Genomic DNA, 26726 nt, shown 5'->3' with positions numbered 1-26726 from the left:
ATCACACTTTGATAGAAGATAAATAAGAGGACGACTGTAATGGATGGACCCTGCAGGTGTCCGGTCGGTTTTACAGACGCAGCTCATTAAACTGATGGAATCGAGGAAGCACGCACATCTCCATGAATATAATTTCAGCCTCTCTGTACATTTTGTTCACTCGGCGTCTGAAGGTTTAGGTGCTATTTACCCTGCAGCAAAGTGGACACAAACAACGGGCAGGGGGGAGGGGTATAATTTCCATGGAAATGACTTTGCTGCGCAGTGCCAGGCGGATGTGGGAAGACGTTTGCTCCGCTCAGTTTGATTCCTGCTCCAAAGTCTAATCCTCAAATTATCACTCAGTCAGCAAATCCCCCCCTTCTCTGCTCTCAAACCCCACTTTTGTCCCTCTTCTCATTTTCCTCTCACTTTCCTCTCAAACCGCCCTGAAGCTCTATCTGTCCATCTGTCTGCAGGAAAGAGGAGACAGTATCAGAGACATTGCATAAGTGCAGAGAGGTGCTTCACTGAGTGCCACGATAACTCTGGTTTAAACCAGTAATATCTCATGTGTAACATGTGAGCAGTTCATAAAAGGTGTCCATCAAACTACTGGTGCTCATGCAAGGGGAAAAAACCCATAAAAGCATAAAACATTCAAAACTAGTAAATGGCCTTTATTTGATAGAGTTAAAGACATACATGAACGTGTATCGGCTTGAGTCGTCTTCTGGGTGTAAAGATAAAAGATAAAAAACACAGAAATTACAGCTTCATGCTCCACAGGTGTGTCACAGTAAGTGCATGCATTATTTCTCACAGCCTCTAGGGGCAGTGGTGAGTACAGCACTGCTCTAACCTTTCGAGGCTCCGCCCAGGAACTGCTGAGCCCTCTGATTGGTTAGAAAAGTGTTTTTTTAAACAGCCTGAGATATGTAAACACACACAAAACATCAATAACCATAAAACAGAATCAAAGACACTGGAGTATTAAAAATGCGACACTGTTAGCGATGGATCGACAACACCATCGGCAGGTGAACTCTAGTCAATTATAAAAGCAGTGACCCTACTGTAGGACCAAGGTACTGACTATAAACAACATGAGGGGTCAAAGTGTTCATTAGCACCGGATGTACTGATGGCCTTAAGGACATAAATCCAGTATACCGCCCTTTGTTTGAGGCACTTGATTTTGTCCCCCCCCCTGGCATCAAGACTAATAGTTTCAATATCTCACACTCTGAGTGTTAATCACTGTCATGATGTGCTTCTGTGTACTGTTAGGCTATGGGATACCTGCATTCACCCACCGCGTCCCTGAGTGTCCTTTAGTCAGACAGAGACGACCACCAGAGCATTTGAGTAGGTATGCAGCACAGATGACAGCAGTTTTATTCCTAAATACATTTTCAGGATGTTCTCATAATGTTATCTAGTAAATACATAAATGACCACAGTAAAAACTAACTACAGACCAGTAAGTCCTTAATTGTTGGAGATCTTCTGGAGCTGATTCTCGTGGGTTCAGCAAAACTCTTGTGCACTCAGCTTCATAAGTTTGCTCTCTCTTTGGTTAAACATATCATAGATGTTGTGAGTTTGAAGAAAATACAACATATTCAACTTTTCTAAAGGCCTAAAGGAAAATAATTACTAAAAACACTATTGTGAATAAATGTTAGTAGTCAGTAAATTAAAACTGCAGACGTGGGAACACAAGCTGGTCTTTAGATTAATGTTGTAATTTCTTTGTTTTTTGCTCCATCATGTCCAACCAGCACGGTGGTAATACGAGCCAGTGGGAGAAGATTTGTGGCAATAATAAAATGCAAAATTCAACTGAATGATTTTTTAAAACAAAGGCTCTGCAAAAAAATAATAGTTATTGATGAAATAGACTTATCCTTTCTTTACCTTCCCTATCCTGCTGAGAGCTAAATGAGAAGAAGCATCCTCGTGTCTCTGGACAGCCTGTAGAGCAGAGAGCGGAAACAGGAAGAAACAACTCTGCAGTCTCGTGTCAAAGAGCAAGGATGTTTTACTCTGCATTGCTTTTCACAACTTTCCAGACTTGAGGTGGTTTTATGGTTGCAAAAAGACCACGAGGCTTACTGCCAGATGGTAAATATAATGTTCTGCTGGGCAGCCATATTGCAAAAAAGCTCAGCTAAACAGTTTCCAGCAGCACTGGGCATTATTCAAATGCATATATCTCCTGTAGTGTGGAAGAAACTGTCACAGTAAAAAAAATTAATGAATGAATGACTCAAGAGTTTTTCAGCTGGTTGTATCATGCACATCTATTGCTGCATGATACAACCAGCTGAAAAACGTCTTAAATTATTATCCCAAGCACCTAATTTCTTTAGCGATCTCTGGATCAGATGGGGCTAAATGCCAACCTCGTGTATTATTTGCATGACAGACATCTGTTCTCTTCTGCTTATTCAAACTATTGTCGTGGAGAAGCTGGAGTCTATACCAGCTTCATGCAGTGAGAGGTGGGTTACACCCTAGACATGTCCCACTCTGTCTCAGGGGTGACACAGGGAGACATACAACCACCCAATTTAAAGCACCAGTTATCCTAACAGGCCTTTGGGCTGCGAGGGGAAGTCAGAGCAGTTGGGAGAACATGCTAACTCCACAGAGAAAGGCCCCAGCCAGATGGAGGATTTGAACCTCTTTGTAACAGTGCTAATGTATATGTTTGGGGATAAAGAGGGTGAAGGGCAAACATTACTGATTATCAAACTAAGTTTAGTACCTGCTGTTAGCTAGCACACATTAAATGTAACTTAAACTTGAAACTTTTGTGTTTCCCGTTACATTTATTAGTTGCGTAATCACAGTCCTTAAAACACTTCAGGCATAAGAAGATCTTTCTTATCCTCTTACGCTCTTAACCAGCAGGTCGCTACTTACAGCGTTGCAATAAATAAAATCATATCAGCATATATTAAAAGTATAGACGATTATCTTTGTGAGGAAATCGTGTGTTAGCAAATCTTGTGCCAGTTGGGTTTTTTAAAGCTGTTCTGAGAGTGACTGAGGAGCTGAATGCGCCAAACAGCTGATGTAAATTCATGTCTGTGTAAGCAAGATGTCAATCAGCATCGCGACAATGTGACAACAAGCTGCAGTTTTGTGACAGTTTTCCTGTTTCTGTGCAGCTGCAGACACGCAGACAGAAATAAAAGTCTCTCATTTTCATTGGAGGCAACATGTTGCTCTTATTGTGTTGTGTTTAGCTGGATTATAAATGCTAAAAGTGCACACAGTGATTGTGTAATTTAACCCCAAGCTAGCAACTCTGTGTACCTGCTCTGCCTTTGCCTGCTTCCTTCTCTTTCCTTTCTGTGGTCCTGTCTTCTTTAACTTTACTCAGATCTGTTTTCCTCTTTCTTCATAATAATGGACTGCATATAGCGCTTTTCGAGACCCTCAAAGCGCTTTACAATTCCACTATTCATTCACTCTCACACACTGGTGAAGGCAGCTACGGGTGTAGCCACAGCTGCCCTGGGGCAGACTGACAGAAGCGAGGCTGCCATATCGCGCCATCGGCCCCTCTGGCCATCACCAGTAGGTGGAAGGGGTAAAGTGTCTTGCCCAAGGACACAACGACCGAGACTGTCCGAGCCGGGGCTCAAACTGGCAACCTTCTGATTACAAGACAAACTGCCAACTCTTGAGCCACGATCACGATCTTACTTGGTAGCGTTCGCTCTTACACCCTCAAAAGTGCACGTTCAGAAGTTAAAGCTTTACAAAAGCAACGGGAATTTGGAGGGAAATGTTCAGCACCTTCATAATAGCTGAGTGGTCTCCCACCTGTCCAGTGCAGTGAAAGCTCTACAGCAGAGCTTGGTGGTTTGATGCTAAATGCTGATCAAGGCTGAGAGCAAAGCTGGTCTTTTGAAGCATGGGTCTTATTGTATCTGCAGAACTGCGCCTGTTGGGGAGGATGAAACCTTGGAAAACAAGCTCACAGCAAACAGCTGACAGCTCGCAGTGGCTCCTCCGAAAGACCATGTTGACTTTAGTAAGTCAGCGGGTGGAAACACTGCCAGGGTTACGGAGCCATTACGATGCCTAATATTAAGCGGTGTTAAAAACCTGCATTACAGCAGCCATGGATGAAAGTTACAACTGTGCCTGGAGCTGCTAGCTGCATGTTTTTGTTAAACCAAGGACTTTAGCATCTTTGAAACAAGGCTCACGGTTACTTTGATTCATTTATTTTATTCTGCATTAATGACACGCCTAAGGCCTGCCTTTTTTCTTTTTGTATAAATATTAGCAAGTGTCTGCGGCCGTGCTAACAAATCTGTGAGTCTTTACTCGAGCTAAATGATAATGCCAAAACGGCAACTTTTACTTTGAAAAAGGAGAATGGTCACCATCTCCGGCGTGTGCTGCACTCTTCACAGTTTCCTTACTGTTTATTAAGTTTGCAGACAAGTGGGCATCAACTGCAGGCAGCTGCAGCAATCTGCTAGTGACCAAAGCAACTGCGAGTTGTTTCTGAAACCAACCTAACACCCTAGTGACTGTTGGTTGATTGCCAGCGACCATAGATAGTAAAAAAACATGGATGTAGCTTCCTGGTAGGAAAAATGAGGATTGTGGAAGTCCCATAAGTCTGCACTTCCACAATCAGAAACTGTACAGATGACCACCAGATGGCGATAGCTGTGATTGTAAAAAGACTTCCAGTCTCATTAGAACTGTATAGGAAACAGATTCCTGCTGAGATTATGATCTCAGTCACTCATCATAAGAAAAAAAAATTACCAAAACGCATGTTTCAATATTGAGGATGAAAGTCATTTGCTAATGGACGTGCGAGTTCACAGTCAGCCCCGCCCCTCCTTGTCACATCTGTTTATTTGCAACCCAGCGACAGTGAAAATGTTCATCTCGAGGCTTCAAAAAGCTTCACAAGCCAGCAAGTGATGTCACAGTAGCTACATCCATCTATGCTAGCAACCTCCACCAACCACTCCCAAACTGGTTGGGGAATTCCAGTGATTACCAGGCAGCACCATCTGGCGTTTACACCTGTGTGACTGGGGCCCGAAGTCAGAATCAGAATATGTGACAGATTAATTTCATACATTACAATGTGAATGGTTAAAGGATCCTTCTTAAAGGTTAGCATAAACACTGTTTGCAGATATTATGATGCTGTGTCTGCATGAGTGCAGTGTGGTTGTACTTGTCTTTGGCAACAGGCAGCTGCAGACAGCTGAGAGCAGACAGTAACGAGTACATGAAGAGACAGAGAGTCGGGACTGGGGGTTGGGAAGTGTGGGGATATCTGGAGCCGTGACTCTGTTCCTAATATATCTGTGTGTGGATCGACAGCTGCGGTGTGTCCTGAAGCAGTCGACTGTGTTACATGTCAGAGTCGCAGTGGGATGCAGGAGTTTCCTGGTGGAGTGCAAACATAATCGATGTATAAATAGTGGAAGGCAAAAATAGACGGAAAGAGCTGCTGGCTGCACGTAAGCCTGAAAACAAAAACATCATATTTCGATCCTCGGGTAAACTCTCCTGTCAGTGATGTTGTTAAATCACAAAACTGCTTCAACGACACTTTTACGGCAGTAATATCAACTTTCAAAAATCATACCAAGTTTCTAATAAACTGCAGCAACTGAGAAGCAGTCGTGAACTGCCTCCCATTCAAACATCGCAGCAGCAAGAAGGAATGTTTTACTGTCACCTCTGAGTTTTAAACTGCTGGATTTGACCTTTAGATGCAGCACGTAGTCATCAAAACTGATTAGTGTAATGGATGAATTAAGAGTTCTTTTCTTATATAAATCTACATATTTCTGTAGATGTTAGACATTATCAAGCATGAAGTGTATGCGCACACACACACACACTAATTAGTGCACCAGAACAGAAGCAGAGACTTCTTGCATGGTCTGTGCTGCACAGCAAACCACATTATGTTTCAAATAATTATCTTAAAAATGCTTCAAAAGGCACAAATACCACAAACATAGTAAGAGGCCAATTTCAGTGGCCCCAACTACCAAAGCTAAAGCCTAGCAAAGAGCACTTGGCTACAGCTCGCTGTGTCAGGATACCTGTGAGAGAAAGCCACGCCCCCTTTCTTTAACCCTTACCAGAATTCAAAATAAAATTCAACTCCTGTGCAGCTGAAGGAAGAATCTCTCCACAGAGGCCTAAAGATTTTTTTCCACTTAGGCTGTAACATGTTCATACTGTTATTTCCATATTTTAACACAGGGCTCTATGGGGCCGACTTGCTGTGTGGAAGTGAATACATTGGTTTGTGTATCCCTGGGACGTAGCTTCCCTCAGTTTCCTGCAGGTTCCCTGAGTGGCACACCTTAGAAAGCATCACCTAATCACCCTGGACAAAATTATTAGGCCACACCTCTTAATCTTTGACTTTAGGTGAATTATTCAGTCCCATTGCCACTAGCATGTAAAATCAAGCCCCAGCAAAGCGGTCTGTCTTTACAGACATTTGTGAAAAAGTCGGCCGAGAGTGGTAATATTGCAGGAGGCAATATTGCAACAAGTAAGATTGTGGAATTTCTTCCCTTCTAGATATTCTGTGATCAACTGTAAGTGTTGTTATTGCTAAGTGGAAGCATTTAGGAAACACAGCACCTCAGCTGTGAAGCGGCAGACCACCTAAAATTAGAGGGGTCGCTGAGTGCAGAGGCGCCAGTCTCCAACTCTGTGCTGACTTAATAACTGCAGAGCTCCAAACCTCCTCTGGCATTAAAATCAGCATGAAAAGCGTGAGCCGGGAGTTTCATGGCACAGCTGTGAATGTATAAATATACAATGTTCAGACTCGTGCTTAGTTTGGCAGCTCCTGTGCTAACTGTTCTCTCTTTGTGCTCTGGATTTCCTATTTGTGTCAGTCGGCCTCCAGGAAGCCCCGCCTGTTGTTTTTTTATTCGTCAAGTCGCACAACCTTCCTTCCTACTCTGGCTAGGTGACACTGGAGCAGCCAGTGCAAACCACATTTCAATAAGTGTAAACTTGTGTTGCCTTATGTTTCACCGTACATGCAGAAGTCTGTAGAAAATCTCACTCTCAGCACAAACATTGGGATGAGAACTTTACAAATCCTGATTTTTCTGTCTCAATATTACCGGCTTTTCATAAGTGTAATTGTAAAAATATATATTTTTTAAGTCTAACAGCATTCAGCAGAGCAGGTATGTTCACGTACAGCAGGGCAGAAGCAATGTACTGTATCCAACCATATTTTGGGCAACACTAACTGAGTGCAGGGACAGAACTTTATGCTGCATGAAAGTCAACACCATCCCCAACATCCCCAAAGCAACAGCTTTACAACCACGAGCCCAAAACAAACATCCTCAGGCTCCACAAATAGAAGACCCTCGGGTCTCCCAGTCAAGGCCAGAACCTTGGTCAGTAAACACTAAAAATCTCAGCTGCAACAGAAATGAAACACAACAATGCTACAGCCATTGAGTCACAGCAGGGCTGCCTCTTAAATGAATGTGCCACGCTCGGCAACCTTCGGATAATCATTTTGACATAAATCACAAAAAAGCAACAGGTACGCCCTGAAAATCCTCACAGTCACACACACACACACACACACACACACACACACACACACACACACACACACACACACACACCTGAACCAGCATGCTCTCAGTAAAGTGGTAAAATTCTAAATTACTTTCAATGGCCGTTTTCATCACTTGAAATCTGGTCAATGTTGAGCGATTCAAGCCTGGACGCTGTCCAAAGTGATTCTCTTGCACGTGTAGCACGCAGCACAAAGTTGGACACAATCTCACTACTGGAAACACTCTGTTTGGTCTCAGTAACAGAGAGCGTGCAGGAGGAGGCCACATGCTCGCTCGTTGTAAACGCACTGAACAGACATTACACAGACTTTGTGTCACGGTGAGGTGGAAGATGGTGGAACATTCATCCAAATCATTGAATTCAGGTGTTCCAATCACTTCCATGGTGTAAAAAAAAAGAAAATCAAGCACTTAGACATGCAGATTGCTTCTCCAAACATTTGTGATAGAATGGCTCGCTCTCAGCAGCTCGGTGAATTGCAGCGCAGTACCATGATAGGATGCTACTTGTGCAGCAAGTCCAGTCATAAGATTTCCTCTCTACTAAATATTCCACACTCAACTGTTAGTGGTATTATAACAAAGTGGAAGTCATTGGCAATGACAGAAACACAGCCATAAACTGGTAGGCCATGTAAAATCACAGACCAGTGTCAGCAGATGCAGAGAGGTCGCCAACTTTCTGCAGAGTCGATCGTGACAGACCTCCAAACTTCATGTGGCCTTCAGATTAGCTCAAGAACAGAGCGTAGAGAACTTCATGGAATTTGTTTCCATGGCTGAGCAGCTGTTCAGATCACCAAGAGCAACCCAGAGTGTTGGATGGAGTGGTATAAAGCATGCTGCCCCTGGACTCTAGAGCAGAAGACACGTCTTCTCTGCAGGGATGAATCCTGCTTCTCTGTCTGCCAATCTGATGGACGAGTCTGGGTTTAGCAGTTTCCAGGTGACTGGTACATGTTGAGCCTCAGTGTGCCAAGTAAAAAGTTTGGTGGAGGGGCTATTAATAATAATAATAATAATGGATTGCATTTATATAGCGCTTTTCTAGACACCCAAAGCGCTTTACAATTCCACTATTCATTCACTCTCACATTCACACACTGGTGGAGGCAGCTACAGTTGTAGCCACAGCTGCCCTGGGGCAGACTGACAGAAGCGAGGCTGCCATATCGCGCCATCGGCCCTTCTGGCCAACACCAGTAGGCAGTTGGTGAAGCGTCTTGCCCAAGGACACAACGACCAGGACGGACAGAGCTGGGGATTGAACCAGTTACAAGATGAGCTTCCCAACCCCCTGAACTACGGTCGCCCCACAAATTATGGTGCTTTCCAAGAGTTGGGCTCGGCCCCTTAGTACCAGTAAAATGACCCCTTAATGCTTCAGCATACCAAGACAATTTGGACAAGTTCATCCTCCCAACTTTGTGGGAAAAGTTTGGGGATGACTCCTTACTGTTCCAATGTGACTCCACACCAGCGCACAAAGTAAGGTCCATAAAGAGATGGAGGAGTTTGTGCAGGCCAGTCAAGTTTCTCCACACCAGAGTCCTGAACTCAACCTGACACACCACCTTTGTGATGAGTTAGCGACTGTGAGCCAGGCCTTCTCGACCAACATCAGTGTTTGACCTCACAAATGTGCTTCTGGAAAAGTCAAATTTATTTATGTGGCACATTTAAAACAACAACTGTTGACTGAGATAAATGAGATAAAAACATAGGAAGATGTGACAAATTTTAAGAAAAGAAGCATAAAATGAGAAGATTTGATTAAGAAATAAGACAAATAAAAGTAGCACCAACTCATTCTGATTTAAAAGCAAAGGAATAAAAGTGGGTTTTCAAATGGGTTTTGAAAGTGTTTAATGTTGGGGAGGTCCTGATGGGAAGGGGCAGTTTGTTCCAGAGTTTTGGAGCAGTCACAGCAAAGGCCCGATCGCCTCTGTGCTTTAATCTGGACCTTAGGACAGCTAGGAGCTTTGATCTGCAGACCAGTTCAAAAGATCAGAAAGGTATGAGGGTGCTAACGCATGCAATGCCTTGAAAATGTGGTCAAAAGTTCCCATAAACACTCCTAAAGCTTGTGGAAAGCTTTCCCAGAACAGTTAAAGATTGTATAGCTGCACAGGGTGAGCCGACACAATGTTAAACCCTATGGATTAAGAGTGTGTTATCAGTCAAGCTCATATGTGTGTGAAGACACAAGACAAGTTCAAGACAAGTTCAGAGCTTCAGCGAATGAATGAACACTTTCCTCACTTACTAGCAAGAAAAATCCACTCTGCCTAAATGAAAGTGTCCAAAAGTTTGCTGTCAGAAGTCAAGTTAAAATGGTCCTAATTTGAGGTTAATGTGTTTCAACACTGTTTCATTTGAAGCTCTAAAGTCAGCATTTTAACTTCCCAACAGTAGTGCGTGTGAAGCTGGGCTCAGAAGAACCAAAGCTCCCTCTGAGTGCCTGTAATGATTTAAAAACAGACATGACTTTTGCCCACTGAGCTATGTGACGGCTGAAGCCAAACAAGACCCTCACTCCCCTCATTCCCCCACCAACACACACGCCCCCGTCACCACAACTGAATCCACACACTCATCCGTCCCAACCAGAGCTGAACCGGAGTCCGTGTTGAAGCATGTGCCTCCTCCTCCTCAGAGACACACAGTAGCCTGCAGTCTGTCCACATCCACCTTCTTCTTACTTATTTATAGCATCTTGTTCCCCAGAGGCCCAAAGTAATTGAAACCAAATGTGTTGCTGACACTGATACGGAGAGGTGGAGGGGGGCAGATCAACCCACCCACTCACCCGCCTCCTCCTCCTCTGCTCCTCTATACCCAAAGATTATAGACCAGAGGTGAGATTTACAGTCTTGGAAACAACTTTTCTTTCAATTTCATCTAGAAATAGGTGGAAAAAAAGTTTCTTCCAACTTTTCTGTTCACAACAAATAACTGAATTAAATCGTGTCAGTCTCAGGGGCTCTGCATTTGTAAAGCAGTTATAATGTTTTGCTTTTTTTCCCAGGCCAGTGAGCACCAAGTGGGAGAAAAAAAAAAAGCAGTTTTCTTCCATCTCCCCCCAGGAGAAAGAAGCAAAGTAAAAAGGACTAACTGCAACTTTAATTTGCTCTCTTTTTTTTTAAAGCAGGCAGCTTGCAGCAATCAAAGCTCAGTCCACCTCCCCACCCACCAAAGCCACACCGACAACCACAGTCAATGAGCAGACCCAACAACGCAGTGAAAGCAAACTTACCATGCTTCCTTCCCCCCCTTCTTGTTTGTTATTCCTCTCTTTAGTCCAACTCTTTCCTCCTGGGCTCCTGTTGAGCTCTGCTTTAAGTCGAGGTGTGTCAAGCAGATAAAAATGGAATGGAGCTGCTGCTAAGAAGCTGCATGAGGCCTTCACTGACCAAGTCAGACAGCCACCCCTCTTTCTCTCTGTCCCCTCCCTGCTGCCTTGCTCACTTGTCAGCTTTTCCAATAACAAACCAATGCCCGCCTCTTTTGGCCGAGTCCCCGAGCTGTGAGCCGCTTCCTGAACGCGTGGTGGACTCCCGTGACCCAGCTGTCTCCCTCTTTTCTTTCTTTTACTTTTTTTTTGAAGCTGCTGCTCTGCTGTGGAGAGTCCTGTTACTCCAGCCCTCTGTCTGTGAGCTGCAGCCCTGCCTTCTTGCCTTCCAGATTTAGAAACAGAGACACATGTGGGTATGAAGTTTAAAGAGGCGGGACTTGCCTGAGAGTGTTGTGTTGTCATGACGACCCCTCCTTGTCTACATCTAGAGTTCTGCCCCTGTTGTGTTTTATGAGCAAATACATGGGGCGAGTTGGGATTTTTTGTGTCTGCAGTCTGCACACTTTCACTTTTCCACCACTCATTAGAATAAGAATCAACTTAGTAAGTATATTTATATGCATTTATAGAATCTGCAGGCAGGGAACAAAATGCCATGCACTGGAACTTTTTCCATTTGTAGACCACCCAGAGATCAACCTCTGTCAAACTGTTCATGTGAGGACTCGAACAGAGGACTCGGAACTCTAACGTATCAGCTTTCATCTGGTAACAATTTAACTTGTAGTTACGCTTAAAAAAAAAGATCAACGTTCATAAATAATGAACAATACACGGAGCAGGAAGTGTTGGTCTGGATATCTGCACAGGAAGCCAGAAGAGGTTTCTCAGATTTCTTACACACTAACACACTTGTGTTCAAGCCTAAGGTAACTGCAGATATTTGATCCATTTATTTAATTAGTCTAATTAATTAAGTGCTTATTATAATTTTTCTGTTATTATGTACTTTATCTACAATTAGAAGGTAAAATAAGTGTCAGAAAAATGTGAAAAACACCCAGCACTCCATCCTAGAGCACAGTAATCCCTTTTCCAAAGTACTGAATGAATTATTGTATTATTACATAGAACTACATCCATGCATCCACCCAAACTGCTTTCTTATCTGATTGCTAGGACACTGGAATACAGCCCAGCTGACACCAAGCTATAGGTGGGTCACCACCAGTGTACTTTACACTAAAGGAAGACACCCGAGTACTTGGAGAAAACCTGAGACAGTCAGGACTGAGCCGACCAGCAGCCTCAGTGGATCTTGCCGCCAATAGACTGAATATATATAGTTATATAAAAGATAGCTTGTAGGTCTAAAACAAATAAGCCTGTATGATCAGGAGAAAGCCATTCGTTCTAATGAAAAACAGGGAAGGCCTCAGGAGGACATAGAAATCTATCCAAACATGGCGACCTTAATCTATGACCTCAGCTTTGATGACCTGATGAGTTCTTGGTCTCATTTATTAGTTTCAGGTCTTATTCAGTAAAACATTATGGATTTTTTTTAATTACAGTCCTCATTAGAATAAAAATGGAGAGTAAAACAGTTAAAAGTTGTTAAACTTTATAACTCACAAGTAGTTAAACTAAAAGTGTTCAGCGTCCCTTGGCTTCTCAGTCGGATCTGCACTCGTGTCCAGTTCCAAAACACCAGGATGGTGATGGTGAAATGCTCAGCTTGAGGCCAGGTCATGCGACTCACACAGGATGTCAGAACAAGGCGCTGGACAAAACCATAATTGTGCACGGTTCTTTTCTTTCTTTATTTGGTTCAAATTAACTCCATTTTGCAAATTTACATTTTTCTACTGGAGTCTCCAGTGTCATGTCAGATGTCGGTGGGCCAAAAATAAACTTGCTATTAGTTGAAGTTTCAAAATCCAATCAATTACAGCCTGAGTCACTGCTGCTAATTGGTGAGTCACACTCACTGACAGAGTTCTAAAAATGTGGAAAGATTTTGAAGCAAAATCGTAAAAAAAGCTCAAACTGACACAAGCTAAGCTAAAAAGACAGAGCTAAAAAGTGGAGGGGCAAATAGCCCCTTGACCCCCTGACTTCCAGCACTCTTGGCTGTGAGGCAAATTGTCTCATCTGCAGAACTCTTCACCACAGATTCATTTGCAGCAGTAACACATTCTGCGACCCTTAGCGGCCCTTTTGCCTGCTGTCTCATTGCGTCTCCTTCAGATTGAACTCTGTCTCATGTTGCACAGCAGTGCTACAGGCGTGCGCACTGCGCTGCAGTGTGACACTGAGTGTGACAGCAGGTCAGAACGTGCTGCTTGTGCTGCTGTTCCATTTTACTCAGACATATTTGTGATAGTTGTAACATCAGGAATGAATTTCAAATTAATTTTGCAGCAAGATAACAAGCCCATACATATGTTCAGGGTCATAATGAACTTCCCATGACAGACATACGGTCCACGCTCATCTCAACATCATCTCACATCAGACTGTGTTAGGAGACAGAAGACACAGAGAAAGTTGAAATCCACTTTACAACCGTGGCGAGTGTTTCTGGGAGAAGCACTCCAGTTTCAGAGGCAAAGGGAGGTCACGATAAGCACTGGTGTAGTGCAAATTGTTCTCTCTCCGTGAAGCTAATAATATTTTTGGCACTGCCTTTTGGTGGCTGTAGCTTCTGCACACTTCAATTTATGAGCCTGTTTGTTGTAGTTACTCATGTGCATTCATATTCTTTTCTCTTTTATTTTGGATTGAAACATCACAGCTGCCCAAGTTTCAGCGACTCGAGACCGAGAGGGGAGCGTGCGCGCGCAAGACTCACCATGTGAGTTCAAGAGCGAGTGATTTAGAGAATGCAAATTCCTCTCCTCCACTTTAATGTTCTGTGGCCTGACAGCGAGGGAGGAAAAAGCCTCACAAAGCTTCTCCTACAAAGCTCCACTTTCTTTTCGCCCCTCGTCCTCCCTCTCCTCACAGCCACACTGATCCCATTCTCTTTGCCTGCTTGTTTGTGGTGAGACTGATTTTGTAGGTTAGGGGAATACTTCATGCTTTGATGTTACATCCAGCAGCTTCACAGTACTGCGCCTTTGATAAGAAAATGCAAGGTGCTTTTATTATTAAAAGAGGTTAAAAATCCTTTTATATGCCCATGAAGAAGGTTAAGCTCCAAACACATCCGCACTCCAAATTCACATTTGTAAGCCTGGTAATTTCTACATTTCTCATTCTGATATCTATATCTATATATATATATATTTGTCTTTTCCCCTTTAATTCTCACATAAGCCACGGCGAGAACGCAGCCACCCTCTCTTAGAAGCGCTGCCTAGAAAGAAAAGAATAATAGCAATCATTGTCTAACAGGCAAGACAAGTCCAGAATCTTAAGTGGGCAGCTGGGATGAAGGCTGCAGAAAGCAGGGGAACCTCACTATTGTCCCTTGGCTGCTGCCGGAGCTCCACTTGATGATGTATTAATCAATAAATAAAATGGGAAATCCCTAATAGGCTTGTGGTGAAGAGAGGAGGAACACAGTGAAGCTCCGTCTAATAATGAAGATGCAGCGTAGGCAAAGCCGCAGGGGAGGCGAGGATCTCATACACAGACAGATTTTTAAAGAAGAGTTTAAAAGAGGCAATGGAGGAGATAGCGGAGCGATAGATGGAGTCGGTACATGCTGCAGAGCTGATGTGGAAGCAGAGAAGAAGATGAAGTCTTTCAGATAAATGTCAGTGGGCGGAGCTGAAGTCTCAGATTATAAATCTGAGTCCAAAAAAGGATGAAAGCATATGAAGCCAATTTTCAGCTAGACCAGATTATTCATCATGTCTAAGATGGCATCAAACCCTCTTGAAAAGTGTTGTTGGTAAATTTTCATAGTTGTGTAGAAAATACACACTTTTCAGGAGACTTGAACTTCTTGTGGATTCACACTCGGCACGCTGGCAGCGGTTTATAAAGTTATTCCTCTCATCACCTCCCTCTGAGTGCATGTGAAGGACCAGTGTAGTAATTATTCTCGACTTTAACGGCTCACGCACTCCTTCGGCTTCTTTCAGACGAAGCGTGGGAGGAAGTGCACATAGGCAGGAGGACATGAGCCCTGTATGCTGCCCTTTTACCTCCGTCTTAATATATCAGAAACACAACATTTCAGCCTGTAGACATTCAATAGGCAAACCTTCATCAGGAGTGTGCGGGGGTCTTTTACGTGTAATTACTCAAATTCACTGGGCTCGTCTATGTTAGCTTGTTTGGACTCTTGAAATTGAGATCTTGAGGTTTTTATCCTGATATAATGAAACTGTGTTACTTGATCCAGTTCAAGCCACTAGAACCTGGGTCTGGAAAGCACGACAACAAGCTCTCTACAGCTACAGCAGTGTTTTTATCAGAGCATACCGTGAAAACTTCAACTACTCAAAGCCAGATTAGTCAGGAACAAAGCGTGCCAGAGTGACGAGGATGAAGGTGGAGGCCATTTGTGGAAGAAACATGTGAAAAGACCTGCTTATTTGTAGTCACAGCTAATACGTTTTAGTAAGCACAGTGCTGCCAGAGAGCACTGGAGGATAAACTAAATGATCAATAATGTCATAACTGAATTTAGTTTTCTGTTAATTGATTGAAAACATCAATTCCAAGAGACTGATAATGAAACCAAAGTTGAAGGGCCACAAACTGCAGTTCCCTTAGATGCCACAAGGGGCTCGCTCCAGAAGGGAGTGAAATCTTTGCAGATTCCTCCTTCATAACAGGAGCACAGACTCTCTGCCATAATCGTGCTATCAGTGCTTTCACAAGCAAACTACAATAATGCAGAGTAAACTCCAATAATCAGACAACCCTCGAACAAGCACTTGGTGTTTGTGGGAAGGAAAAACTCCCTTTTAACAGGAAGAAACCTCCAGCAGAACCGGGCTCAGGGAGGGGCGGGGCCATCTACTGCAACTGGTTGGGGGTGAGGGGAAGGAGACAGGACAAAGACACGGTGTGGAAGAGAGCCAGAGATTAATAATAACTAATGATTAAATGCAGAGTGGTGCATAAGCACCAAGTGAGTGAAGAAGAACCCCAGCACCCTAACCTACTGCAGCTTGTGCTTCAGTTGTGCTGAGTGAAATGCCAGTATTTTATTTGCCTGTAACTTTGAACTAATTAGCCTATATTTGTATGCACAAAGTAGTTCATGAATGCGGTTTGTTAACCAGGTTCAACTGTGTTTGCTGATGACATAGCACTCATTCTTCTGGCTTTAAGAAACATGGCATCACTGCATCCATGCTTCATGTTGTCTATGGTCCATTTGTGCACTGAGTAAATAAAGGAAAGTAAAAGTTGTGAGTAAAGGGTAAATGGACTGGTAGGTAGGTTGTGCATTACTGCTCCGACTGAGCAATCGAAGCACTTAAGGTAGCTGCTGGTAAAGAAAAACACTTGACTATTGCCGATGCGTTACACAACCATAAAAAAAGCAACAAAACAGCCGTGTGTTTGTGTCTGCTGATCGCCCCGTCGTGACACGAGACATACTGTTATGGAACATTTCACATTATACTCACCTAAAACCGGCTCTAAAGAAAACGGATGTACAGGACAGAGTCAAACTGGAACAAACTGTCACTGTTTTTAGGTTAAAATGAAAAGTTCTAAAAAGCAAAATAAAAACTTTTTGCTCTGACGTTTCGTCTGCAAGGACTGATGATATGGTATTAGGTATTTTTATGCATCTGTCACATACACTGTAGACTGTTTTGAATTGCTTGCAGTTTGTTTCCTGGCATACGTGTCTCTGTAATTTACTGCAGGATGATATTTGAATGTTTTGTACTGTTTTCCAGTGTGGACCCCAGGAAGAGTGGCTGTTGCTGTGGTAACAACTAATGAATAAATAAAGAGTGAAAGAAATGAAACAATGAAACAAAAACATCTTTGACATAACTGAACACATGAATAACTATGTGTGGGAATAGTTTAGATGCTCTAACAACACATAAAATGAATTATTTTAGATGTATTTGTCGAGACAGAAAGAACAGATAAATGACAAATGTAGTTTAAGTTGGGTACCTTTGATTCAGGCACATGCAGGATCATTTCATTTCTGGGTTAAAGCAGACAGCACTGTTTGATGTTACATAACTGCTTTGATCAGAAATCACAGCACAGTTTATATTTTAGCATCTGTCTGAATCTATCGATCAACTCTTTAGCAACAACAATCCCAGTTTAACCAGTACCTCCCCGAGTTCACAAATCTCTCCAAATGGGACCTATTCTGCTCATTTCCAACTCAATATTTTTTATTCTTGCACTCTACTCAAGTTGTTTTGCATCATTCACTGTCCAAACACAATTTGTATTTAACTTGCTGGGTCTTGGTGCAAGCCAGCAGTTTGACCAAAAGCTGTTTTTGCCCCTTGTAAACAGAAGGTTTAAACAGCCTGTACTTACAGCCACCTGCTACCAGAGCTGCATGTCTGCGATGAGCATATTAGCATTATCCCCCATCAGAAGCTTCATACAGGTACAAGTCTAGACAAAGGTGATAAACTGAGTGTTTAGACGGGACTGTAGCCCGGTGATGCTCCATCAGGACAAGCAAGACACCTAAAAATAGACAAAAATTAAAACGTGCAGAAGTGAAAGTGCCATAAAACTTCTTGCCTGTTTGTATCCTTTATATCGCTGCCATCTTGTGGCTGCAATGGACTATAGTTGCTGGAAGACGTGCTTGGCTTGGATCCCACTGGAAACTGTAGTGTGTCTCCATTTCACTGATGTGTCCATCTGTTAACAAAGACTTTTGTGGACAAACCTTTAGCCTTCAAAGGAAGCCTGATGGGAATTTAGCGAGAGGCAATGACTCTGCTTTTGCTGCTCTGAGATCAGCTACAAGCCATCCTGAGTGTGGAAACATATCTACCAGTGATAGATGAGTTTTCTGTTACTTATCACTTTGGCCAACATGTGTGATGTGGAGACGATGGAGTTCAATGAGAAAAAGTTTTCAATAACTCTTTTAGCACATTAGCAAGGAAAGCCTTGACCACGGAGAGAGATGATGTCATATCCAGTCTAAAGAATCTCAGCCAGCACTTTCACTTGGTTGGTTGGTGCGAAGTTGAATCAGCTGTTTTGCCATCACACATTTTTCATTCAAAGTTTAATCCTGCTGTAAACATTGACAGTTAAACATATCACACACCACTCAAGCCTTTAATTAAATCTGTGATTTAATATTAATATTACTGCTTTAAAGGTCAAGATGTATTCTTGCTTTCCCAAACTCATTAACAGCAGCTTTTTAGAGATAAGTGGTCCTGTGAGGACAGCCGCTACAAAAATACCTGAAATGAGCTCAGCTTTCAGCAGTAATGATGGTCCATAGCACTGTATGGGAATGGGCCTGTGTAGGCTCTCAATTATCCAGGTCATGGTAGTCTTAAGAACTTGAAGAGAGGTTGAACTTCAACTTTTTAAGATGTTTTGCATCACATCCAAGAGGCTTCCGGTGAAGAGTCCCAGGTTACAAACTCCTAGTGGGGCCTGTGCCCCGGGGAGATCATCCCGGTGGTCGTTACACCCCTTTGATCATGCGAGTCATTACATGAGCGAAGGTGTGAAAAAAGGCATGAGTCTTTCCCATCACAGGGGCCAACAGGTTACAGCTCAACCATCGTGTGCTCACCTGAGGCAAGGTTTGAGTGCGGTTTAAAATCCCAGGAAAGGAATCTGCTCATGAAATAGTTTCATGTGTACTGAAATGTCTTCATGATGTTTTACTGTGTCTTTTGCTTCTAAAATATCCATCATCAACTAATTAATTTTTTTGTAACATTTTTGTAAGAATTTTAACTGTTTAACAATACAAATAACAATGGTTTACAATGCTTGAGCTACTAAGGAGTGCAGACGAGTGAAAATGTCCATGTGGGGCGCAGAAAGCACTTGTGCACAGCACTGCTGCAGAAAGAGCTTCTGGCCCATAGGAGCCATGTTTACTATGGGTCCCCACCACTGAAACATTCTCTGCATAACAAAAAAAAAGAAAGAAAAGCCCTTTTGCACTGCCCAACATTGCTGCACATAAACTGCAGAACTTCCCCACATCCCCCCTGCAAGTTTTCCCCTCACAATGTGGCTCAGTCAGCGGCTGCTTAGCTAAAAACCCTGTGCTCCAGGCTCCACCTTTTTCATGTTTAATTCATCCAATTAGATTACTCCTGCCTCCGAGAAACATCTGAATAACAAATAAACCAATCTGTGTGTTCAGTTCCTTTTCCTGTCACTTCATAAATCCTCCTCTGTGTATATGGATGAGAGAACGGCCTCGCCGACGTGTTTGTGCGAGCTCAGACGAGAGGCCATGTCACACGCTGCTCTCAGCCTTCTTTGTCCATCGTTCACGCGTCTGTCAAGTTTCGCCCAAATCTCTGTCCGTGTGTCCGTCCAGATTCATCTCTGTACATTGTTCCCATAGCGATACATAATGAAGGCTGTTTTTCATCATGTTTTTATGTGACTCGCACTGCACCGTACAGCAGAGTGTCTGGATCATTCCCAGCCTCTTTCTGTCTGCGTCTGAAAACCTGCAATTATGAGCCCAGGCTGGCCCAGCGACGGGGTTTTTAGAGTCGGTCTAAATGGCTGGATATGGATTGTGTCACAGATGTCATCATGAATAAATACAGCTATTTAATTCAAACTCCAATCAGACTGCACGCTCAATTGTTTACTCTTTTGTTTTCCTCCTCCAGCTGTGAGTCTGATTGTTATTTCTGCTTCATATCCACCTTTAGCAGTTTAGAAATTCCTCAAAAAGACCATCCTTGCTCAGGATTCCTGTGGCTGAGCATCCATAATCAAAGGAATGTTATGTGAAAATTGACTAAACATCATAAACATCTCTTGTTGGGCCTTTAGTTTTACTATTTGATTTTATATGAGCCGGATTCCAAAGAGGTTGTTTATTTCAAGCTAAATCCATATTTCCATTTGGGATGAAAATCATTACCTCATATTCCTCGCTCCATATATTTCATGGTTCTAAACCAATTATTTTTATAAACAAAGCAGGACCTGAGTCCTGCAATAAAAGACTTCTCAAGCTCACAATTGATTGTTTTGTGAATGCAGAGGTGCACAGAGTTGATATCTGGCTTTCACTTCCCACAATAGCACAACAAGCTCCTCACAGCAGAGAACCAGGAGTGATGATAGTAACTGTCCTACTTAAAGGCTAGAAAAATTATTTACAGTCATATTAATGATAACTAATAACAACAGACCACTGATGACAGTCGGTGGTTAAAGCAGCGTACGAGCTGCCAAAAAAGATGGATTTTAAGACCCCACGCTGTATATGTTCACACATTTGCTGGGAGAAACAGCAGTTTTACATCTCTACCTTCAATCAACGTCAGCAAAACATGTAAGTAAAAGATGGATGCAATCACTTTAAAGTCTTTGGCTTTTGGAGTTGTGTTGTTTTGAAGCCTCGAGTTAGTCACTGTTGTTCAAAACAAGAAAACAGCCGTAATGACACGCTGTATAAAACGATTACCATGCTGCACTAAATAACACTTGAAATTAGCAACTAAGCTCAAAGACTCAGAAGTCAGAAATCAAAGTGCAGGGCTGTTTTTCATAGAATTCCATGCAAACTGCTTTTTGCGACCTTAGATAGTATAAAAGATGGAGCCACTGTTACATCATCCACTTCTTTAGTCAGTGTGACCCAAAATGAGTGACTGAGCCATAAACGCAGCATCAGAGCTGCTCTGTAGAACTAGACGTCATTTTGCAACCACAGCTATCGAAATTTACACCAGCTTTTAATACTGTCTGTGTTTGTAACCAGAGCCGCCCCCTGCTGGCCCTTTGAATTAATGCAGGTTAATGGTACAGAGCATTTTTACGTACAGTCTAGGGCAGGGATGTTAAACTCATTTTACTTTGAGGGTCACATACAACCCAATCTGATCTCAGGTGGGTCGGACACGTGAAAGTCTCCTTCCTGTCAGTTTAAAGATGTTTATCGAGACGTTTATTCTCTGAGGCATCTTAGTACAGGAGAAATAAGTGCAATTTCAGCAGAGCATCGCAGTTTTTCTATGTTATAAAAGAAATGCTCCTGTAGTAAATGATAGAAATTTATCAGCACGACTCTTTGGGCTTAAATTGTGAGAAATAAACGTGTAAAATTACAGAAAAAAACTCTGATATCTCTTTGCTGTAATTATAAAGCAGAAAGTTTGTGAATTCACAGAAAACGCCTTTTTGCTGTGGACTCATTTTTAAAAAACAGGCTTTTCAACATCAGATGAAAAAAGATGAAAAAAAAAAGATTTTTTTCTGTCATTTAATTCTGTAGTATGAATTACCATGTGTGGAGATCTTTATCAGTAGGAATCATTAACCTCTTAAGCCCCAACGCCCCCTGATACGGGGGCAAAAGGCAGGAGATCAGTTAGGCTTGGGGCTTAAGAGGTTAATACCTATTTGGATCAGCTCGACGTGACTCAGCTCAAGTCGTTTACCATTACAATGGAGTACACCCTAATGTGGGCGGGGTCGTTATAGTAATGCAGCCGAATGTCTGGTGATGCTATTTGTATGCAATGTGAGCACCACAACAAACGAGGACGTCAATACGATTGTATACCTGCTGCTTTTTGTCAGACTCGGGGACCACAGTGTTGTTTTTTGTGAAGCCTTTTCCTTCGGTGCTGAGTTTGAAAAATGGTGGTTTTGATTTTTGAGAAGGAGATGCTCTCAGGAGTCATCGAGTGATGCCACTAACTAGCCAATCGGTGAGATACAGACTGATGACATCACATTTTCGGATTGCCTCCGGTACTAAAAAAGTACCTGGTACCAGGTACTATCACCTAATGGAAAAGCCTAAAACTAGTGTTGAGACCACAAGTACAACGCTCTGCTGACTCCAAACCCTCTCTGCCATTAACATCAGCACAGGAACTAGCGCTGGGATGTTCATGTACGGAGTTTCATGGCCGAGCAGCTCCTGTTGGTGTAATGTGTAGGCGGCTCAGTACTTTTGTCCATTAGTGGAGATGCTGAGTACTAATCAGGACTCAAGTCTTTTTTTCTCTTCACACTTTTGTCAAAGTTGGCACTGATGCAACTCTGTAACTTCTGAAAGACCCACCGGTGATTCATTCAGCTGATCAATGACCGTTAATCCAATTTTGAAAGTCACGTTTTGGTGAACGTGGCCACACTCACCTGGAGGTGGTGCAAAGAAAGGGTCACAGTATCAATCAATCAATCAAGGCTTTATTCATGGGAAGAACCCCATTGCCAGAGTTTTAATCTTACAGTAAAACGGAGTTATCTTGAACTCTTGACAACTCTCGATTAAGTAATCCTGACTTAAAATTCGAACTTGTGTGTCTACTTCTATCATGTGAGGCTTTTCTTTGGCCAGCTTTGTGCCGTGCACCATAAAAACTGTATACAGTATTTCATCAGTACTTGACCTATGACTCTATTATTAAAAGCGTACAGTATATATACATCTTCCTCCGCTTGAGTTTCACGGTGGTCTGCTGTGTTCCTCTCCTTTCTAGCGTTTCTCTCTGCCAGGAGGCACATCTTTTTCTATCTGACGAGCTGAACTCACAGAAATCACCGAGAGCGATGTGAAATCACAAGCAATCAAAGAAACTGCCACTCACCACCAGCCGATTTCAAACATATACACGCTAGTCACATTCCAGCTCTGTCATCTGCCTTCAACTTTGTCCAACGCTGTTATTTTTTTCTTCAAAAGTTACAGTTGTAGTCATTTATATGGCTTAGAGGGGGATTTCTGCTATCATAGCTTGACAGAAACCACTCTTATCTATTCTAGCAAAAACGCTGCTTTGTGGGGCAAAAAACAGGCGGCCGTGGTGCCGTTTGCAGGGCTGCAACAGTCAAGTTTCTCCACATGCATTTTTAATGAGTTACAATGGCCTTTCTGCTGGATGTGCTTTTTAAGCAGAAATGCACAGTAATCATAATAAGGGTAATGCCGTGAGTGTCCCACGGAGCAACCGTACTGATACCGAGCCGTACTGACGAGACATGATTGTTTAACCCTGGGATGAAGACATCTCCACTGTTAAAATACATGATAACCCTGTGTATTTGTGTAAATTTGAAAATCACGATGAGCTGGGGACCAATTTAAAAAAAATCAAATGTGAGCTTAATGTAAATATGAGGCTATTATTTCATTAAATAAACATTAGCAGAAAAGCTGCGATCATCGCAGAAGCATTTTCAGGCTGTGGATTCTGTGTCACTGATTTTCAGGCTAAACACAGAAGGAAACCATCTAAAGGTCAAGGCTGGGGGGAACATGAATGACATTTTGCAGTGAAATTGAGTTCAAAGTCTTTGGTACTGGTGTTTTAATTTAAGAGCAGGAAAGTGTATCCACACTGGAGTTCTTACAACACGAGCCTCTGCTCCTGGAGGCCAAGCCATCAGACTTTAGTTCAGGGGTCATCGACCTTTACTTATGAAACGCAGGCTGATTAAGGTGGAGCTTTGAATTCTAGTCTCTGATAGTATTAGGCTAAACTTTTACTTTTTCTTTTTAATTCACTTAATGTTTGAGCCCCTTCTCACCTGTCTGAGCTCCTCTCTGTTTATGCTCCAGGAAAAACCATGAGGTCTAGCTCAAAATTAATGCTATCCATCCTGCGGTCTAATCTCAAATCTTGTGGTGATAGAGCCTTCTCTGTGGCAGGTCCCAGACTTTGGATTAGTCTTCCCCTAAATATTAGATCTGCACAAACACTTGATCAATTTAAATCCCTTCTAAAGACACATTTTTATGCCCGGCTTTTAACACACTATGACCCAAACATTTTGGTCTTATTTAACAGTCTTAGTTATTGTTTTAATTCTTTTATTGTCCTGTAATTGTTTTATAATGTTATTATTGTTTTACATTGTTTCTTTTTAATGGCATTTTTAGATTTTCTTTGTGCAGCATCATCTGTCTGGAAATGTGCTATATAAATAAATTTGACCTTGACCCTGACCTATACACATTCAGGTAGCACTCAAAGCTCAGTAAACACTGGGACACTTTCCAGATTTAAGCAACAAAAGGATGAAGACCCGACTCTTTGAACTTGGCATTTAGAGCCCTCAAAGATTTTTATTTCTTAAACACTCTGACTGAACTTCACTTTTCCCCTTAAAGTCTTTCAACTTCAATTTAAAAAATTTAGACCCAGCTTTTTTTTTTTTTTGTTACTACTGGCAAATTCTGAGGTTAAAAAAATAAATGGAGCTAAAACTGCTGTTGCATCAATGTGCTCTTGAGGCTGGCTCCAAAAATGACCCAGCTGATTTCCCTGTTATAATACTCAGCTTTAACTGTTTTGGTATCAATATCTAACTTTCTCTTCATTACAATCATATCAGTTTATTTAAAAAAAAAAATCACCTATTAAAATTCTATTAACACGTTAAATTTGCATTATTTGGAGCGTGAGCACTTTAAATTGCAGGCGTGTGCTGACACTGACTGCTGTATTTGCAAGTTTTCTGCTAAATTTCACCTTTTCTACTTGAATCCCCAAAAGTTGATTCTGTTCATCTGGACGTAGCGTTTTGTGGGAGAAACGTTTTATCATCATCCAAGTGACTTCTTCAGTCTCAGCTGACTGCAGGTTTCCCCAATCTTATAAACAGTGCATTTGCATAATGACTGAAACCAGCCCAGTGCAAATTCATTGATCAACAACCACTGATCAATGGCCATGAGTACCATTCACAGTGAGTTGGGGAATGGCTGCAATCACAGCATTGTAAGATGGTGACAGATGTACCCTTGGGCCCCCCCTCTCCTCGATTCAGAGATGGTCTTTCCCTTTTCACGTAAATGGCCTCCTTGACTCCGCCCTCAAACCAGCGTTCCTCCCTGTCCAAGATGTGTACATCCTCATCTTTGAAAGAGTGTCCACTGGCCTGTAGGTGTGAATAGACGGCAGAGCCCTGGCCTGACGAGGTAGCTCTTCTTGTTGTGCCATCCGCTTTGCAAAGGTTGTTTGGTTTCCCCGCAGTCAGCTGAGACAGAATCAAACTTTGGGGATTTACCTGGGCATGCATCAAGACGTTTTCTACTTGAACTTGGACCTCAGTCACACACATGTAGAGCCTAGTCTGTGCTGCAGGAGCAAAATGTATTGTTCGATCAGTTTGCAGGAGGATGCTGAAGATGCTGCTGCTAGGTAAAATTAGCTGCAGAGAGGGTTTGATTTGTATGGCTGGTATTAGGTTACCATTGTTGCCCTGATTTTGCATGGAATGTGCTGACTCGCCTGTAAACAACTGCCATTTGCTCTTAGATAGGGCTGGGTATCGACTTCAGTTTCTATAATTGATTTGATTCAATTTTGACTCAGACAGAACTTTTATAATTCTGATAATGTATCAGTACATATCCATATATCCATGTATAAAAACAACGATGACACTTAGACTTCATCAGAGGTGTAAGCATCACAGCAGATGCCTTTGTGTCAAAGTAACTGAGGCTAAAACAAATAAAAACATGAAGGAGATTTTTTTATAGCAGATATAACCTTAAAAATATTCTGCAGTAGAACAAAAACGGAAGAAAACCATGAATCAACGTATGAACATTACCTGATGCTGCTGAAGTGAAGCAGAGCAAAGTTACAGAGGTTTTATTAGAAACACAACTAAGTGTTTTGCAACTTGGTATCATTTTAAAAAGTTTAAATTTCTTCGGTATTGAACAGCAGAAATGAGGCTTTCTTGTCGGAGATCATTTTTTGGGAAAAAAAAAAAAAAAAACAGCAGCCGACAGCGCTGTAAACAACAGATAATGCAGAGAACAGAGATTTGAGATGGAAAACTGGTGTTGAAGGACACGGAAAGAAAGAGTTGTGCATGAAGTGTGATTTTATTGTGGTGGAAGCAAAACAGCAAAAGTAAGAGAAAACTCATGATGATGTTTATCAAACGTGAAGTGTAGTTTGGATCCTCGTTGGCTGCTGGTTCAGTGAATTTTGGTCTGAGTGACAAAACCTGCAGCATCAGAATCTGTGAGATGTCGGCTTTCTGCACCGACAGCGTGGCTGTGTGAACGATCCGCGCTTTGTGTTTACATGAATCCGTGTAGCTGCTCTCGTTCGCTGTTTTAGCTTTTTGGTGGTTGTTGAAATTGTTTTGTGAGCTTTAACCTGCGATTCTGGCAAAATGCATTTATACTTAAAAATTGATTCAGGATTTAATGACTCAATATCACGGTATTCAAACGAAAATTGATTTGAATTGGGAAATCAATTTTTTAAACCCACCCCTACTCTTAGAGCATTAGTGAAACTTGTATAAAAAGTTGTGCTGAATAGCTCAGCACATTTCAAAAGTCCCAACTTTTACTTACTTTACTTTTAAGGAGAATTGTTTCCATTTCCAGTCAACGTTGCACATTTCACAGTTTCACTGGCACTTAGTGAGTAATTTGCGAGTCTTTGCACAGTCAGGTTCGCCAGTTTTATATTAGTATTGTTTTATGTTTATCAAGCCAACATCAGACTAAAATCAAGGGTTCAGTAGCATTCTCAATGCAGTAAGTAATTCAAAGAGCTAAATGTACACAGCCCATAACAAAGTTAATTAAACGTGCTTCAGTGCACGGCCCTCGTGAGCTGACTAACCTGTACAGACAGCTCTCGCCTGCTTTGCCCTATGGTGCCTCAGAGTTTGATAGCCTGGGGAAGTTTTGA

General features: G+C 42.3%; 1 protein-coding gene across 3 annotated transcripts in view; it reads right to left on the bottom strand.

The window, feature by feature from the left end:
* sgcd (sarcoglycan, delta (dystrophin-associated glycoprotein)) overlaps window positions 1-26726 on the bottom strand; it is a 428494-nt gene that overhangs the window by 185370 nt on the left and 216398 nt on the right. The window contains exon 1 of one of the 3 annotated variants that reach the window (XM_084940965.1): window positions 10870-11279. The exons of the other annotated variants lie outside the window; for them this stretch is intronic. Coding sequence (XP_084797091.1) covers window positions 10870-10872 — 3 coding nt within the window. The 5' untranslated portion in view covers window positions 10873-11279. Of the gene's footprint in view, window positions 1-10869; window positions 11280-26726 lie in introns of those variants that run through there. 3 annotated transcript variants of the gene reach the window in all.

Source organism: Perissodus microlepis, chromosome 10 (assembly GCF_051167445.1).
Source record: "Perissodus microlepis isolate ML-2025 ecotype Zambia chromosome 10, ASM5116744v1, whole genome shotgun sequence".
In the NCBI taxonomy this organism is placed as follows: Eukaryota; Metazoa; Chordata; class Actinopteri; order Cichliformes; family Cichlidae; genus Perissodus; species Perissodus microlepis.
Note: the sequence above shows the minus strand (reverse complement) of the source record. Positions and strands in the feature narration are given on the sequence as shown.